This window comes from Solea solea, chromosome 18, assembly GCF_958295425.1.
Source record: "Solea solea chromosome 18, fSolSol10.1, whole genome shotgun sequence".
NCBI lineage: Eukaryota > Metazoa > Chordata > Actinopteri > Pleuronectiformes > Soleidae > Solea > Solea solea.
In genome coordinates this window covers 4,754,694-4,767,950 of record NC_081151.1, presented here as the reverse complement: position 1 = coordinate 4,767,950, position 13,257 = coordinate 4,754,694, and the positions used below count along the sequence as shown (strand labels likewise).

The following is a 13,257-nucleotide window of genomic DNA, read 5'->3' as shown; positions in this document are numbered from 1 at the left end:
TATACAATAAAAGCTAGAGAGCATGACTTGAGGAAAGCAGCTTAATGATGCATCATGAAAACTCTTCTGCTTAGTGTCTGCGTGATCCTCTGAGTGTCAGGTGGCGGTATGACTCAGCACTGGGTGAAGTCTCGCACCATTTCAGCGAGGGGCAAAATAAGAAGATTATACGCCCTGAAAGATTTTCTACATAGGGAACATTTTAACAAGCTAATTCTACATTTGAAATTCAGCAGTGCTAATGTCAACGGGATAAACTAAATATAGATTCATAGACAATGGAGTGGATGGTGATTGTAAACCGATGTATAGATGGAGGGAAGTATAAAAGAACAGCGGGGAAGCAAAATCGCAGGCACTCTTTGAAGTAAAGTGTTTTTTAATTCCACACAAAGTGCCAAAAACTCCACACATTTAATTCTAGACGTATTAAAACTTTAGAACATGGTTATTCACATAAATACACACAAAACTGTGTCAAAGTAAAATTGAGCTTCGGGACTATTTTCCATTACCGTTCCTTCTCGTATTAGAATCTAAATTTGGGCTTTATTTCTTTGTAAAACATGCATTCAGTACCTGGTAAGATGTGGATATTTCTTTGCCATTGACAGTGAACGACACCAGGCCAGTGGCCAGGTCGATCAGACAGCCAATCTCCAGGTCCACGTTGCTGCGACTGGAGGCGTGAGCAGCACTGGTCACATCGCCTCCCCACACCATGTAGCAGTTACTTCTCTTCACACTGTCAGAGAGCAAATAACTCAATAATCTCATTTATTAAAGCCAGGCACAGTATACGCTGAAAAGTCTTCCATTTGAAATGTCAGGCGTTTACCCACTCGTCTTCTCACCTCTCATGGACTCGGCCTCGCTCGTCACCCAGGGTCACGGTCACCGTTCTGTTTTTGCTGAGGTTAAAGTTGTTGCTGTAGTAATGGTAGTCGGGGGTAACCCATCCGACCCACACACTGGCGGGGTCCTGACCGGCGAAGACCCTGACTGAATGGTAGTGCTGCAATGGCACAGATCAGAGTCAGCGATGACTGAAAAAAGTTTTAAACCAACTGTACCATAAAGACAAACTAAAAGTGAGTCAGTACCATCGTGATGCTGCTGTAGTCAACTCGTCGACTTTCATCACTGTGCCTCACAGACCTCAACGGATACCTTATGCAAGCATAAATGGCATCAGTGACTACAATGAACAAGTGGTTATTTTGAGAGATATTCATAGATGCAGTCTAAATTTTTTAAGGGTCATTTTAAGGGGTATTTACTGTATCTTGACTGGTTGGAAAGTGTCTTAGATGTTTTACCCTGCTTGCATTGTCATGCCAGCAAAGGCCTGATGTGTTTTACTCACTAAAAAATCTTCTGTTTGTTCCCCTAACATCAGGTAGGAAGTACCGCTCTTTAAGAAGCCGGACCACCAGGTTGAGGAACAGCTTTTTCCCCAGCACTTTTTGACAATCAACGGCACTGACTGAATGTGCTGTCGTGTACAATATCCGCAACATTTTAACTCCAAAAATGCACTTTATACAGCTGCTGCTCTTATCTATTTATTTTATTTGTCTATTTTTATATCATTTACCTATTTTTTTATCATTTATTGCTGCCATTTTATACAGTTTGTGGAAGTTAGTTAGTTTCATTGTGGAAGTACTTTGACAATAAAACTTCCTTATGTCCTTATATTGAGGATATGGCTAATTTCCGATCTGTTGACTTAAGTGAGGTTTAAAGTCTCCGAATGTCACTGAGCTGAAGAAGCCTCTCAAACGTCTTCAAGAAATGAACGCCCAGTTTCTACTGATTCAATGACATGTGGAGAACTATGACCTGGATGAATGATCATCTCCACAGACGATGTCAGAATAAAATCACATCTTTGACCCCAAAAGGTTAATTCAAACTAAAACACATGTGGTTCATTACCTATGTTTCACTTTCAGGGTTTCTTCCTCATGCACTCCGTTCATGTCTACAACCGGACTGCACTTGAAGAAGGAGTGGAACTCAACAGGCATGCTGAGACGACAAAACACCATGTCGGCGTTACTGTTCTGTGTGCCGAACGTGTTGTGGGTCACTTTAAGACAAGGGGGGCTTTCGATGGTGCCGTCAATCCTGATCACCTGAACAGAGTAGAGAAGGTCTTTGCATTCATTCGATCGCTGATTCTGACATGGTTAAAATGTGTGTTTTTCCTTCTTTCTGTTGTACTCACCGCGATGTGGTTGTGGTCCTTCGGCACGTTGATAAAGGTAGGCAGACGCTTGCTGAACCACATGGTGACCTCTCTGTTCATGTTGACCGAAAACGGTTCGAATCCTTCCTGAAGGCCGCACATGGTGTAATACTTGAAGGTGCTCGCGTCTTTCCCCAGATTCATACGACCCACCTGACACAGCCCCAGGCTACACACAGGAATGAACCCTGAAGGGCAGTGAGAGGAAGTGACAGCAGAAAAAAGGGGCAGAGAATATAAGAGCCTTTAAGAACAATGACAAGAGGGACAGGGAAAAAAATCAATCCAGCTTTTTGCAATTAACAGCGACTTTTTTTGGCTTATATCCACAGGAAGGTCAATCCAGCTCGTTTCCTGCTTTACATTTAAAGGCTTCATTGAAAGATAAGTGGAGGAGGCCGAGGTTCTGCAAACTGGATCTGTAACCGCACACAACCTATGCACATTTGCCTCCACACGCTTTCTCACCATCCTCAGTTTCAAAGTCAGTGAAGCAGAGTTCCGAGCCCTTGGTGGTGATGAGGATTTCACCGTTCAGGGTGAAGATCATAGACTTGTCCTCCATGTTGATCATACACCCCACCACATCCCCCGCATGCCAGCACCGCCCAAACAAATGGCTGCCCATGTTGAGACATTGGCCCTGTTTTAAAAAAACACACAGACAAAGAGAAATAAATTTTAACATAAGCACGACAAAAACATGACATTTAAATTTTTTGTTACAATACTAGTTAGTACAAGTAGGGCTGCAACTAACGATTATTTTCATAATCGATTAATAATTGTTCGGTCAGTATTTGTCAAACCTGGAAATGACGATGTTCTTAAGTGTCTTTTTTTTGTACACAAACCAAAATGATTCAGTTTTCATGATTTCTTTGTTAAATGGAGCAAAGAAACCCGAAAATATTCATATTTAAGAAGCTGAAAAATCACAGAAACTGGTCTTAATTCTCACTCAAACCGACAATTAATTTAGTAATTGATTAATAATCAATTAATCGAGTAAACATTTCAGCCCTAAGTATTTAAATCAAGTAGGACAAGTCAGTTCATTCAACATAATAAACAATACCTTAGGGTCCAAAATACTGAGATATTCTTATTGTTTGTGCACATGTCTGACTTGCAATACAATATGTGTACACTACTTAGGCTAGGGGTTGGATGCAGCTTACCCTGTATCCGTCAAAGACAAAAGCAAGCTCATCTGTGCCCAGTTCCACATCTGGCTTACATCCTGGTCTGGCCCAGCCCACTCTCATGTCTCCTCCTGTCACAGCCTCGAACTCAAAATACCATTTCCCCGTCTTCACCGCGTATGTTCGCTCCACTCGGAAGAAGCGGATCTTGTCGATGCTGAGCCGCTCGGCCACTTGTCCTGCGGGGCGGAAAGAGAGCGAGTGCAGCGTCAGACTGCGGATTCCCCCTCCAGCGAATAAGGAAACCAATAATGGAAACACTGACTGCAATTTAAGGCTTTAGTTAAATGCAGTCGCCTCAAAGGGAGTGGGAGGCAGGATCCGTTATGTGGGTTTGGAAAATGAACACACACTTGTCAGGATGTGTCATTTTCCTCCCATTCTTTGTAACAAGGATTTTATCGACTTTTACGCCGTGTAATGTCTGTGTACTTTAATCGTCCATTAGTCAAACTGACCGCTTTCCTGGTCCGAGGGGTCGATGTTGTACCCGTAGCCAATCAGAGTGCGGATAGCCTCCCGCAGGCTGTCCCTGTTTGACTTTTTGGTGCGCTCATCCAGCAGAATGTAGGGAACCAGACGAGGGTTACGCTTACTCTTCAGATCCTGCATGTGAGGAAGGACGAAGGTTAGGAGAAATTTTTTTTGCTGCTTGCCAATCCCCCACCCAAACGATCTCTGCTTATTTCATGTATTGTAGACTGGCTCAAGGGAGCCTGGCTAAGTCGTGCAATTGTTGTGTTTGCTGTGACTTTGCTGTCAATCCTAGTAATTGAGAAGTTAATGGAGCATTTATTGCCAGTGGGCTACTGCTGCTCATCACACTCCTTTCTTACTGGGCGGGCAAAGGGAAACTATGGAGATAAACAACATATTATTCATTATATGTTTTATTTATGTTGCACTTTATATTATAAAATGTGCTACAGGTTAAGTATCAATCAAAAAAGGGGATACAACTAAGATAAGATCAGAGAGATAAGAAACAGAAAGGATTAAAAACAGTAGGTAAGAAAACAGTTTAAAAATCTGCCATTCTGCTAAACAGTCTTTTAAAGCTTCATTGAAAATCCTAGCAGTGTTTGTTTAGTCAGATTTAACAGTGTTCCCATTAGTAAAGATATTAAAACAGTGTGGGTGAGTCGCTATGAACCTTGATCTACAAACCACAAGGCCACAAAATAAATATCAGCCTTCCAGTATTTCACCAAGGTCATTCAATGTCAAGTAGGTTTTATTAGTTAAAAAAAAAAAAAAAAAAGGCTGAAGGGTCAAACTGATGTCTCCACTGATAAACTGCAGACTGACCAAAGCCAAAGCAGACACAAAAGGAAAGATTTCCTGTTTGTGTAAAGAATATTGAAGTGTTTTCTACATGGTATATATACAGTATATAATTTCACTTTACACTGCACTTTATGTGCTTTCAGGCTTCAAATAGAAAGCCTCTATTTTCCACTATGTTATTTCTAACAAGGCAAATAGGCAAAAAAAACAAACAACCATCTGCTCACCTGGGAACATGAGTGATTAAGGTGATATGTGTCATCTCTTTGTCAGTGTAATAAATTAAAGCTTAATACCAACCACGCTGTCTTTTATACTGAACTGAAATATTTCATTTAAATGGAGTATGAGCAGCAGAACATGTATTTCAGGAGAATGCGTCACATCCATTTTCATGGTAAGAGCAGCAGCAGCAGCAAAAAAAGAAAAAACACACATCAAAAATAAGAGTTACTTGCCTCGAGTCTGTACAGTTTCAGTGTTTTTTTTGTTTGAAGCAGATGAGAAGGTACAGAAGGTACTGTACTCAATATGTTCGACACAATATGTTCTATGGCCAGTCGCCCTTTATTGCAGAATGTCTTGCTGTGTATTGAATCATGATTTAGAGCTGGGAAATTAAACAAGCTATCTGACTTATGCGTGGTGTGTGTGTATGTGTGTGAGTACTTGTATATATTTTTTTTTATATTTTGTGAGGTCCAAAAATCTATCTTTGTGGGGACCATAACTTTAAAGGGCTTTTTCAGGGTTAACATCTGGTTTTAGGTTTAGGGGTTACAAATTGGTTTAGGTTAGGGTGAGGGTAAGGGTTAATTTTAGGCACTTAGTTGTGATGGTAAAGTTTAGGGTAAAGGGCCAGGGATGCATTATGTCAATGATGTTACCTCACCAAGAGGTGTGTGTGTGACAGTGTGGGAGGTAAATGAACGAACCATGAGAGAGAAACGGAATATACTGAAAGACAGTAGTAAAGCAAGGGATAGAAGGAAAGATAAGAGAGAAAAATGGGCTTGAATGTTAAAACCTTAATAGTATTTGAGGAGATTTTGAATTTTTTTTGGTTCCAATGCCCCAGTGTACCTGCTGAATGCCGTAGGTCCATCCCTGTTTGATGCGGTCCTTGGCCCAAACATTGTGCGCGTTCTCCGCCAGTTTGTCCACCAACATTTCCTGACCTGGAGTCAGTTTAATGTCGGACAGGTCCAGAGGGGATGGCTTATAACCATTGGACATCATGTAGCTATAAGTGGAAAAAATAATGAAGGTGAAAAAAATGAGCAGAACATACTTAATGTACGTATATGTATGTATGAATGTTTCCATTTTAACTTTTGGGCAGTTACAGCTAATTGTAGACCACTTAGCTGTAAAACAAGGTAATAGGGTACTAATAAGGAGGTAATAATATTACAGTAATATCATATTATTTCCAAAGTAATCCAGGTAATAGGTTAGAAATGTGAATCCATCAATCGATTAACCTTCACATCACCTCAAAGTTCAAATAATCACATTTTGGAATTGAAATTCATCCCTCATGTGCTCCAAACACATTTTATATTGTTCTTACTAAGTTATTACCTGGGTTATGATGGAAATAAGATTGTCTTAGTATAATATTACTTCCCTATTATAAACTACTATTACCATATTGTTACCGATGTGTTGAATTGAAATGTGAATATACACTTACTTCTTAGGGAGTTTGATCTTTTTGAGTGAGTCCTCTGCATTTGGATTCACCTGGACTACACGACAACCCAGTGCCAGCAGGGTCCTGTAAGAGAGAAACGACATGACTTTTAAATGGACGGTACATGTAGATCTATAGAGGGCTTGGGAGTATTCATTAGAAACAGTGATGGATTAAAGTGTCCTAATTTGCCTAAAGGTAAAAACAAAAAAAAGGGGGTCAATTATTACCCAAAGGAATGTCATTTTGAGAAATTTCCACACACCTTGTGAGAGGACACAGTGAGTTTGATGTCACTCAGAAACCCATCACTCTCATTTACATAAGTCCTGCACTGCAGCAAATCAAGATTAATCACGGCAAAACCTAAGCTTTTATCATCTGAAGAGCAGTAACAGAATGTAAAGCACATGTAATAGGTCTCACTGGGACCTGATGTTATGTAGGGCACAGACATATGAAGAAGGATCACAGACTGTAAGACTCTGGTCAAACAATAGAATTAGAAAATCCATTGCAAATGCTAATTTCTCACAAAAACAACTAGTATATAATTGGGCTATGCTGTCACAATGAATTAAGATAAGCTATTTATTTAGTATGTAAACAAGCAGCAACGTGAGTAACTGGGGTTTATAGCTACCTCTTCTCATGTAATGCTTCTAATTAGTCCCCAGTAAACACTCATTTAAAATCAAACAGAACAACTAATATCTAATTTCTCTATCTGCTCTCTGTATTTTTCCTCCCTCCCATGCCCTCTCTCCTTCATCAAATCACAAAAATGTGTGGACCGCGGAGGAATAAATTGATCCATAAACACTCAACATACTTCAAAGTTTCCGTTGACATCTGCAAATTGTAGTTTTTTTCCGTCTCTGGCAGCTTGGAGAAATCCACCAGGCATGGATGCTGCCGCTTATTATCGTCTCTTATCTGTGGGGGGAGTAAAAAAGAAGAAGAAAAAAAAAAAAAAGAACAGTGACAGAAATAATATTTCAATTTTCTCTTCACAAGCTCCATATACTGAACATACGTGTGGGGAAAGCTTATACTCAATTTATGCATATGGAATTCACAGACGTAAGTCACTGTCATTGTGAACTAACATGGGGATGGGGATGTGTGTGTGTGTGTTGGGGGGGCTAATGAGGAGAAGTCTTCTTTAGTGAACATGTTTATGAAAGAAGAACAAGGGAGCATGTTTTCTTGGACGATAGCGAGGTGGAACAACTGGAATACCAAGTAAGAGAAGAGTCTCCCTCTCTCTCGAGGCTGCACTTTATGCCAAATATTCCCTTGGCATTGCTGCTCAGAGGAGGCGGAATGGCAATGGGGATGATTCCCAAGAAAACATGCAGGACTGTGAAGAGAAACACAGCTAGTGTGTGTGTGTGTGTTCTCTGAACACCAGCCAGCTCTTTTCAGAATAGTACAAGAACTCTACAGGAAATCACTTATCTGCCACGTCTTCTTCTTCCTCTAATAGATTTATATTTGTGGAACGAACAACATTAGATGAATGTACTTATATATTTATACGCAACCAGTGACTAATTCGGAGACGATGCTTTGTTTATTCTCCGTGCTGTGGGACGTCAACTATAAAAAAACAGCTGCAATTACACACAATGAATGACAGCGGGAGCACAACATACGCCGCGGTGGAACCACATTCCGATATGAATCGACTACTCCCTGTAAGCTTTACCACTGATTGACAGATTGTTATTGCTCTGACCCCCTCAGATTAACTAAGGAACCTTCATGACGAGAAAAATGCGGATTCCACTTTATTCCACAGGGCTCACTCTTCAGATCTCTTCAATCTGACGCTTAATTACAAAGTGAAGACCTGCATAATGTTGCTTGGTATTTAGGGCTGAAACAATGACTCGATTCATCGATTATTTATCGATTACTAAATGAATCGTCAACTATTCTGATAATCGATTATTTGGTTTGAGTGTTTTTCTAAAGAAATAAAACCAGTTTCTGTGATTTTCTTCTTAAATGTGAATATTGTCTGGTTTCTTTGCTCCACATGACTAAGAAATCATTCAAACTGTGGACAAAATCATGACATTTGAGAACATCGTCACCATATTTTTCAACATTTTATGGACCAAATGATTACTCGATTAATTACAGATAATGAGAGATTAATCGATTATGAAAATAATCATTATGGATCATTATGTTTGTATTACAGACATAAGAGGTGAACACCATATTGTTGTTTGAGTTTTTCTCGTTCCCTTCATGAGCAAAACAGGTCACGTTGGTGCTTTCAAACACAATAAACCAAGGTAATTTTCAGGTATGCACATGTTTACCAAAGTGGCAACATGGGGAAATGCATACTTGTTGCTGAGAGTCAGATAAAAACATCTATACCACACCCAGGTTTCGATGCAGGTGACTTTTGGGTTTATATTCAAATGATGTATTGTGTCTTTAGACGTCGCCATTGACTAAAGAGGCAGATTTCAACTTGGTTTATTACTTGTAGAATTTGCCAAAAACGCCCTGTTTTGCTCTTGGGTGATCCACTACTTTGTAAATCATGACTTAATCTATACAAAAACACAAACACGATGACTCTTCTACCTACAAGCAAACTATGATGAGGCATTTAAATGAGTGGACATGAAAAGCACCGAAGATGAAAAATGACTATTTTTCCACTTACCCTCTTTTTGGTGTGAACCGCAAATTATAAAAGAGAAAGCAAGATGACGAACAGTCTTTTGCGATGGTTAAATTCTAACACGACTAAAGAGTACTTGCATTTTTGAGCTGGTTTTTAAAACTTGAATTTGTTTAGAAAAATGTGTAATTGTGATGTTTATCTATGCACAAATGTGGCAACAAGGGTGATTTTGTTATCAGTGAATCAAATGAACAATCTGCATATTTCTCACCTTGCCGTACGACCAGCCCAGCTCAATCTTATTCATGCCCCACAGTTCATGAATGTTCTCGGCCAGTTTGTCTCGAACCTTCTCCAAATGAGGTGGCATCACAATCTGGGAAAACATAAAAGCATGACTCCAGAGGTAAAAACCTGAACAGTCAGTCAGTGTCAGTGTTGCCACTGTTCTGCTCCTGTTCGCTTACCTGGCTGGTTTCCACCGGAGTGGGGATGAAGGAGGCCTGTGACAGAAACTGAGTGGTGCCCAGCAGATCTCTGACTCCGTCCACATCCCTCTTGTACTCTTTCACAGGCTCCACCTTCATCTTCTCTTTCGGCAGCAGCGCCTCATAGCACGGAGCGTAACCTGACGGAGGCAGGAACTTAAAGTCACCATGTCGACCACCCAACAGGAAGCGCACCCTGAGAGGACAAGATATTGGTCATCTGTTGCCTTCTTCTATTATTCTACACACAAAAACTGGAGGAAAAAAAATGTTAATTCATTGGGGAATGATTAATGAAATAAGCAGCCAGTGAAAATAAAACCAACCTTGCAGCTAAACATAAGAACTTATACTCCTATAAATTCAGTTCAGTCGGTTCCAGTCTCTGCTCTAACAGGAAATACTTTAGCTTTGACTGAAAAAAAAAACCTGTCTTAGGATGTCACCATGAAGAGACTCTCCTGAGACCACCCAAAATAGCTACTCAAGTAGTAGTGGTGACGCAACCGGGTCCCATTCCGACTGTAGCCCTCAATATTGAGCAGTGAAGATGTGTCATTGTTCCTGGATGTTCACCCTGTTCACTGGGTCAGTTCTGAGTCGGAGTTCAGTGGTTACAGGAAGGCACTGTTAACTCTTTTGAAACCCACATTTCTAGACGTGAGTGAAACACAGGCACAGGGGAGAAGGACACTGAATTCACTCTGTTTGGAGAAGTAAACAAAGTGCAACATACTGTATAATATGTAAAGGATCATGTTTCATGTGCTGTAAAACAAAGAGAGACACAACTCTAACCACTTTGTTGCAAGATGTTTTTCATATTTCTAGGATTCACTTAATGTGATGTGGTACTTTTCAGCTTTTCAGCCTATTGCTTTGTTATTGTTTTTTATTAAATTGATGCAGAATTAGTTTTAGTATTGTTACTTTGTATTTTTTTATTTGAATCTTGAATAAAAAAGGACATTTAAGAGGAAAGAGTAGAGTCAAGATAGTGACATGAAACATAACAGTCAACTTGGATGAGTTACTGTCACATAGGTACTGAATGAATATGATTAAAACAGTAGTTGTTGGAGTTGGATATAACAACTGGAAATAAGAACTGTCGGACATACCTAACAACCTGATACACCCTGCTTAAAAAAGATCTAATGTGTAAGTCATATCTCCTACAAGAAAATAATGAAGGTATCAAACGAAGAGGAGAAGATGTGAAAGGGAGAGAAAATGAATGCACACCTGTAATTCCTTTTTTTTTTCTTTCCCAAAATAAACACAAACAAAGCACAAACAGACAAAGGAGATACAAGAAACTTTCTATAACATTTTTAGGGAGAAAAAGCAATATTGCTTTGGCACCTCTATGGGAACTTGTCTCTCTATATACACACTGTATAGATTCACTCATTTTTTGAGCATTAATTTCCATCAAGCAGTAAGAAATATCTAGTCTCTGTGTGTCAAGCATCTCAGGATTTTTGAACAGTGAAAGTTGCTGTTGCTCTACAAAGTCAGAGCTGATCACGGAATCATGGGAAAACTGCTAGAGCCTGAAATTCCATTTTAAAATCTGTCTGTCAATCACCCAGTCTGTGACTGCTATGGTAACAGAGAGAGAATGAATGCATGTGGACCAAAATGTATAGGTGGTTTAGATGGATTTCAAAACAGCATCTGTGAGGATGTAGGTTTTATAAACTTCTTTTTTGGCTTCTGTTTGTCTGTCTAATTTTTCTGTGCTTAGAAGTGCAACTCAGGCTTTATCATGGACATTCAGGGAAACCGCTTGTTTCAAATATCCAATTCCACTGGTCAAGAACCTGCTTAATTCTGGTTTAATTGTATATGCAATGTAATTTTTTTCACTCACCAATGAGTTTAAATGAAGGACTACAGTAAGATTCAATCAGATTCACACATGCAGGGGTAAAAAAAAAAAAAGGCATATAGCCATGGAAATGGTTCAAAAACAAAGGTATCTCATTCATTTTAGTGTGAAAGAGGCTCAACTAACACTCACTTGACCCCTGCAGAGAAGCTGACGACAGGGAAGAACAGACCGTCTGTGCTGAAGTTTTCAAACATGCCCTGGACTGGCTGCCCGTTAATTCTGAAAGAGATGCTGGGAGCGCCCAGGTCCAGGCAACAGCTCACCACATCCTCTGAGGTCAGGACGTGCTGGTTCATGGATGCAACCACCCGGGGGATACGACCTGTTTAAATACACACACACACACACACAAACAAACATGGTTAGGTGAAATATAACCCGTGAGTGACGGCACAGATCGCATCTCTCTCGCACTGAACCTCCACTAACAGCACACACACAGAGACAGAGTTTGGTTTCCATTGACTTACATTCATTTTCTGGAGACTCTTACCCATAACTAGTACTGGCTTAACCCTAACCTTAAGCTAACCTTAACCTTAACCCCAAATATTTGTAAAAACACGCTCTGGGAAAATTTCTGTCGAGACACAGCCTGGCTTCACCCAAGATTTAACGCTAATCTTTATTGCATTAGCTCATCATGATCTCAGCCCCACACATACATATGACGTGTTTTCCTCCTCATACTGACCAGACCAGAGGTGGAGTCCATCAAAACCATACGAGTAGAGGTCATCTCCCACTCCGTTGCCCCCCCAGCCCTCGCCTCCTCCTGGGTAGGGAGCATATCCTTTCGTGTTGGCCCAGCCGACTCTCAAGTGGGAGGGCTCGCTGGTGACAAAGTGGTCCACCTGGTCGATAATCAGCTCATAGTACCACTTCTTATACTGCGCCGAGCCGTCACTGACCCCAAGGAAGATGTTTGGTCTCATGCTGGCAATGAAATGAAGCACAAATGCATTTAGATGTCCCTCAGAGCAACAGACAATTGTTACATTCATTCAGTCAATGTTATTTTTTTCCTAAAAGCTAATTAAATAACCTGCCCTGCCATGGATCACTTCATTCAATTTATTTCAAATACATTGTGTTTAGGAAGTGTTTAGAGAGAGTTGAGGCAAAGAAAAGACAGCAGATCACTACTTCAGTGGCAACACAACAATGTGATTAAACCTCAACAAAAATGCTTCTTCAAGGACATTTAGCCTTTCTAAAGTGCATAAAGTCTACGCATTGAACGCGGATGGGGCATCTCTTATCATAGCTTTCTCTGCTATTATCCCACTGTAAACTCCCTCGCCAGGTAACTTCTGCCAAAGTTTCCCTTCGATTATCGTATTGCTCGATAAGCCCAGCTGTACAGTGAGAGATTAAATCCAAAAAAAATGTGGCCTTACGCTACATAGAAATAACGAACAACTACATATTTTACCAAATGAAAATGCTAAGCTTGCTTAGCTAGTAGCATAATTGTTTTTTAAAATTCCGCTGATGCATTTTGCTGCTAGCTAATATATTTAAACACTTACCATTCATTTAAAAACAGAATCTGGCACAGGGACATCTCAAAGCATAAAGTAAAACAATTTTTAATTTAAAGCAATTATACACAAACATCATGCGTTGTGTATTCAGTTTCAGTGCTACACTAAATGTTACACACTAGACCTTTAATCTAGACCTCAACTAGCCACAACTTTAAAACTGGCTTTAATTTTGAGGCTCAACGTCTGTCACTGTGAACCATAATTAATGATTTTATACTTATTTTGAA

At 40.0% G+C, this 13,257-nt stretch overlaps 1 protein-coding gene across 17 annotated transcripts in view; it reads right to left on the bottom strand.

Moving 5' to 3' along the window:
• The window catches only part of LOC131445330 (ryanodine receptor 3-like), an 89,851-nt gene that overhangs the window by 40,043 nt on the left and 36,551 nt on the right, over window positions 1-13,257 (bottom strand). For all 17 annotated transcript variants that reach the window (XM_058616327.1, XM_058616319.1, XM_058616329.1 and 14 more), the window contains 15 exons: window positions 12,175-12,416; window positions 11,610-11,802; window positions 9,563-9,779; window positions 9,367-9,471; window positions 7,275-7,378; window positions 6,443-6,526; window positions 5,830-5,989; window positions 3,918-4,065; window positions 3,436-3,638; window positions 2,723-2,897; window positions 2,234-2,442; window positions 1,942-2,141; window positions 1,104-1,170; window positions 855-1,015; window positions 580-745 (listed from right to left, as the gene is read on the bottom strand). In XM_058616327.1, the coding sequence (XP_058472310.1) occupies window positions 580-745; window positions 855-1,015; window positions 1,104-1,170; window positions 1,942-2,141; window positions 2,234-2,442; window positions 2,723-2,897; window positions 3,436-3,638; window positions 3,918-4,065; window positions 5,830-5,989; window positions 6,443-6,526; window positions 7,275-7,378; window positions 9,367-9,471; window positions 9,563-9,779; window positions 11,610-11,802; window positions 12,175-12,416 (2,434 nt within the window). The remainder of the gene's footprint in view (window positions 1-579; window positions 746-854; window positions 1,016-1,103; window positions 1,171-1,941; window positions 2,142-2,233; window positions 2,443-2,722; window positions 2,898-3,435; window positions 3,639-3,917; window positions 4,066-5,829; window positions 5,990-6,442; window positions 6,527-7,274; window positions 7,379-9,366; window positions 9,472-9,562; window positions 9,780-11,609; window positions 11,803-12,174; window positions 12,417-13,257) is intronic.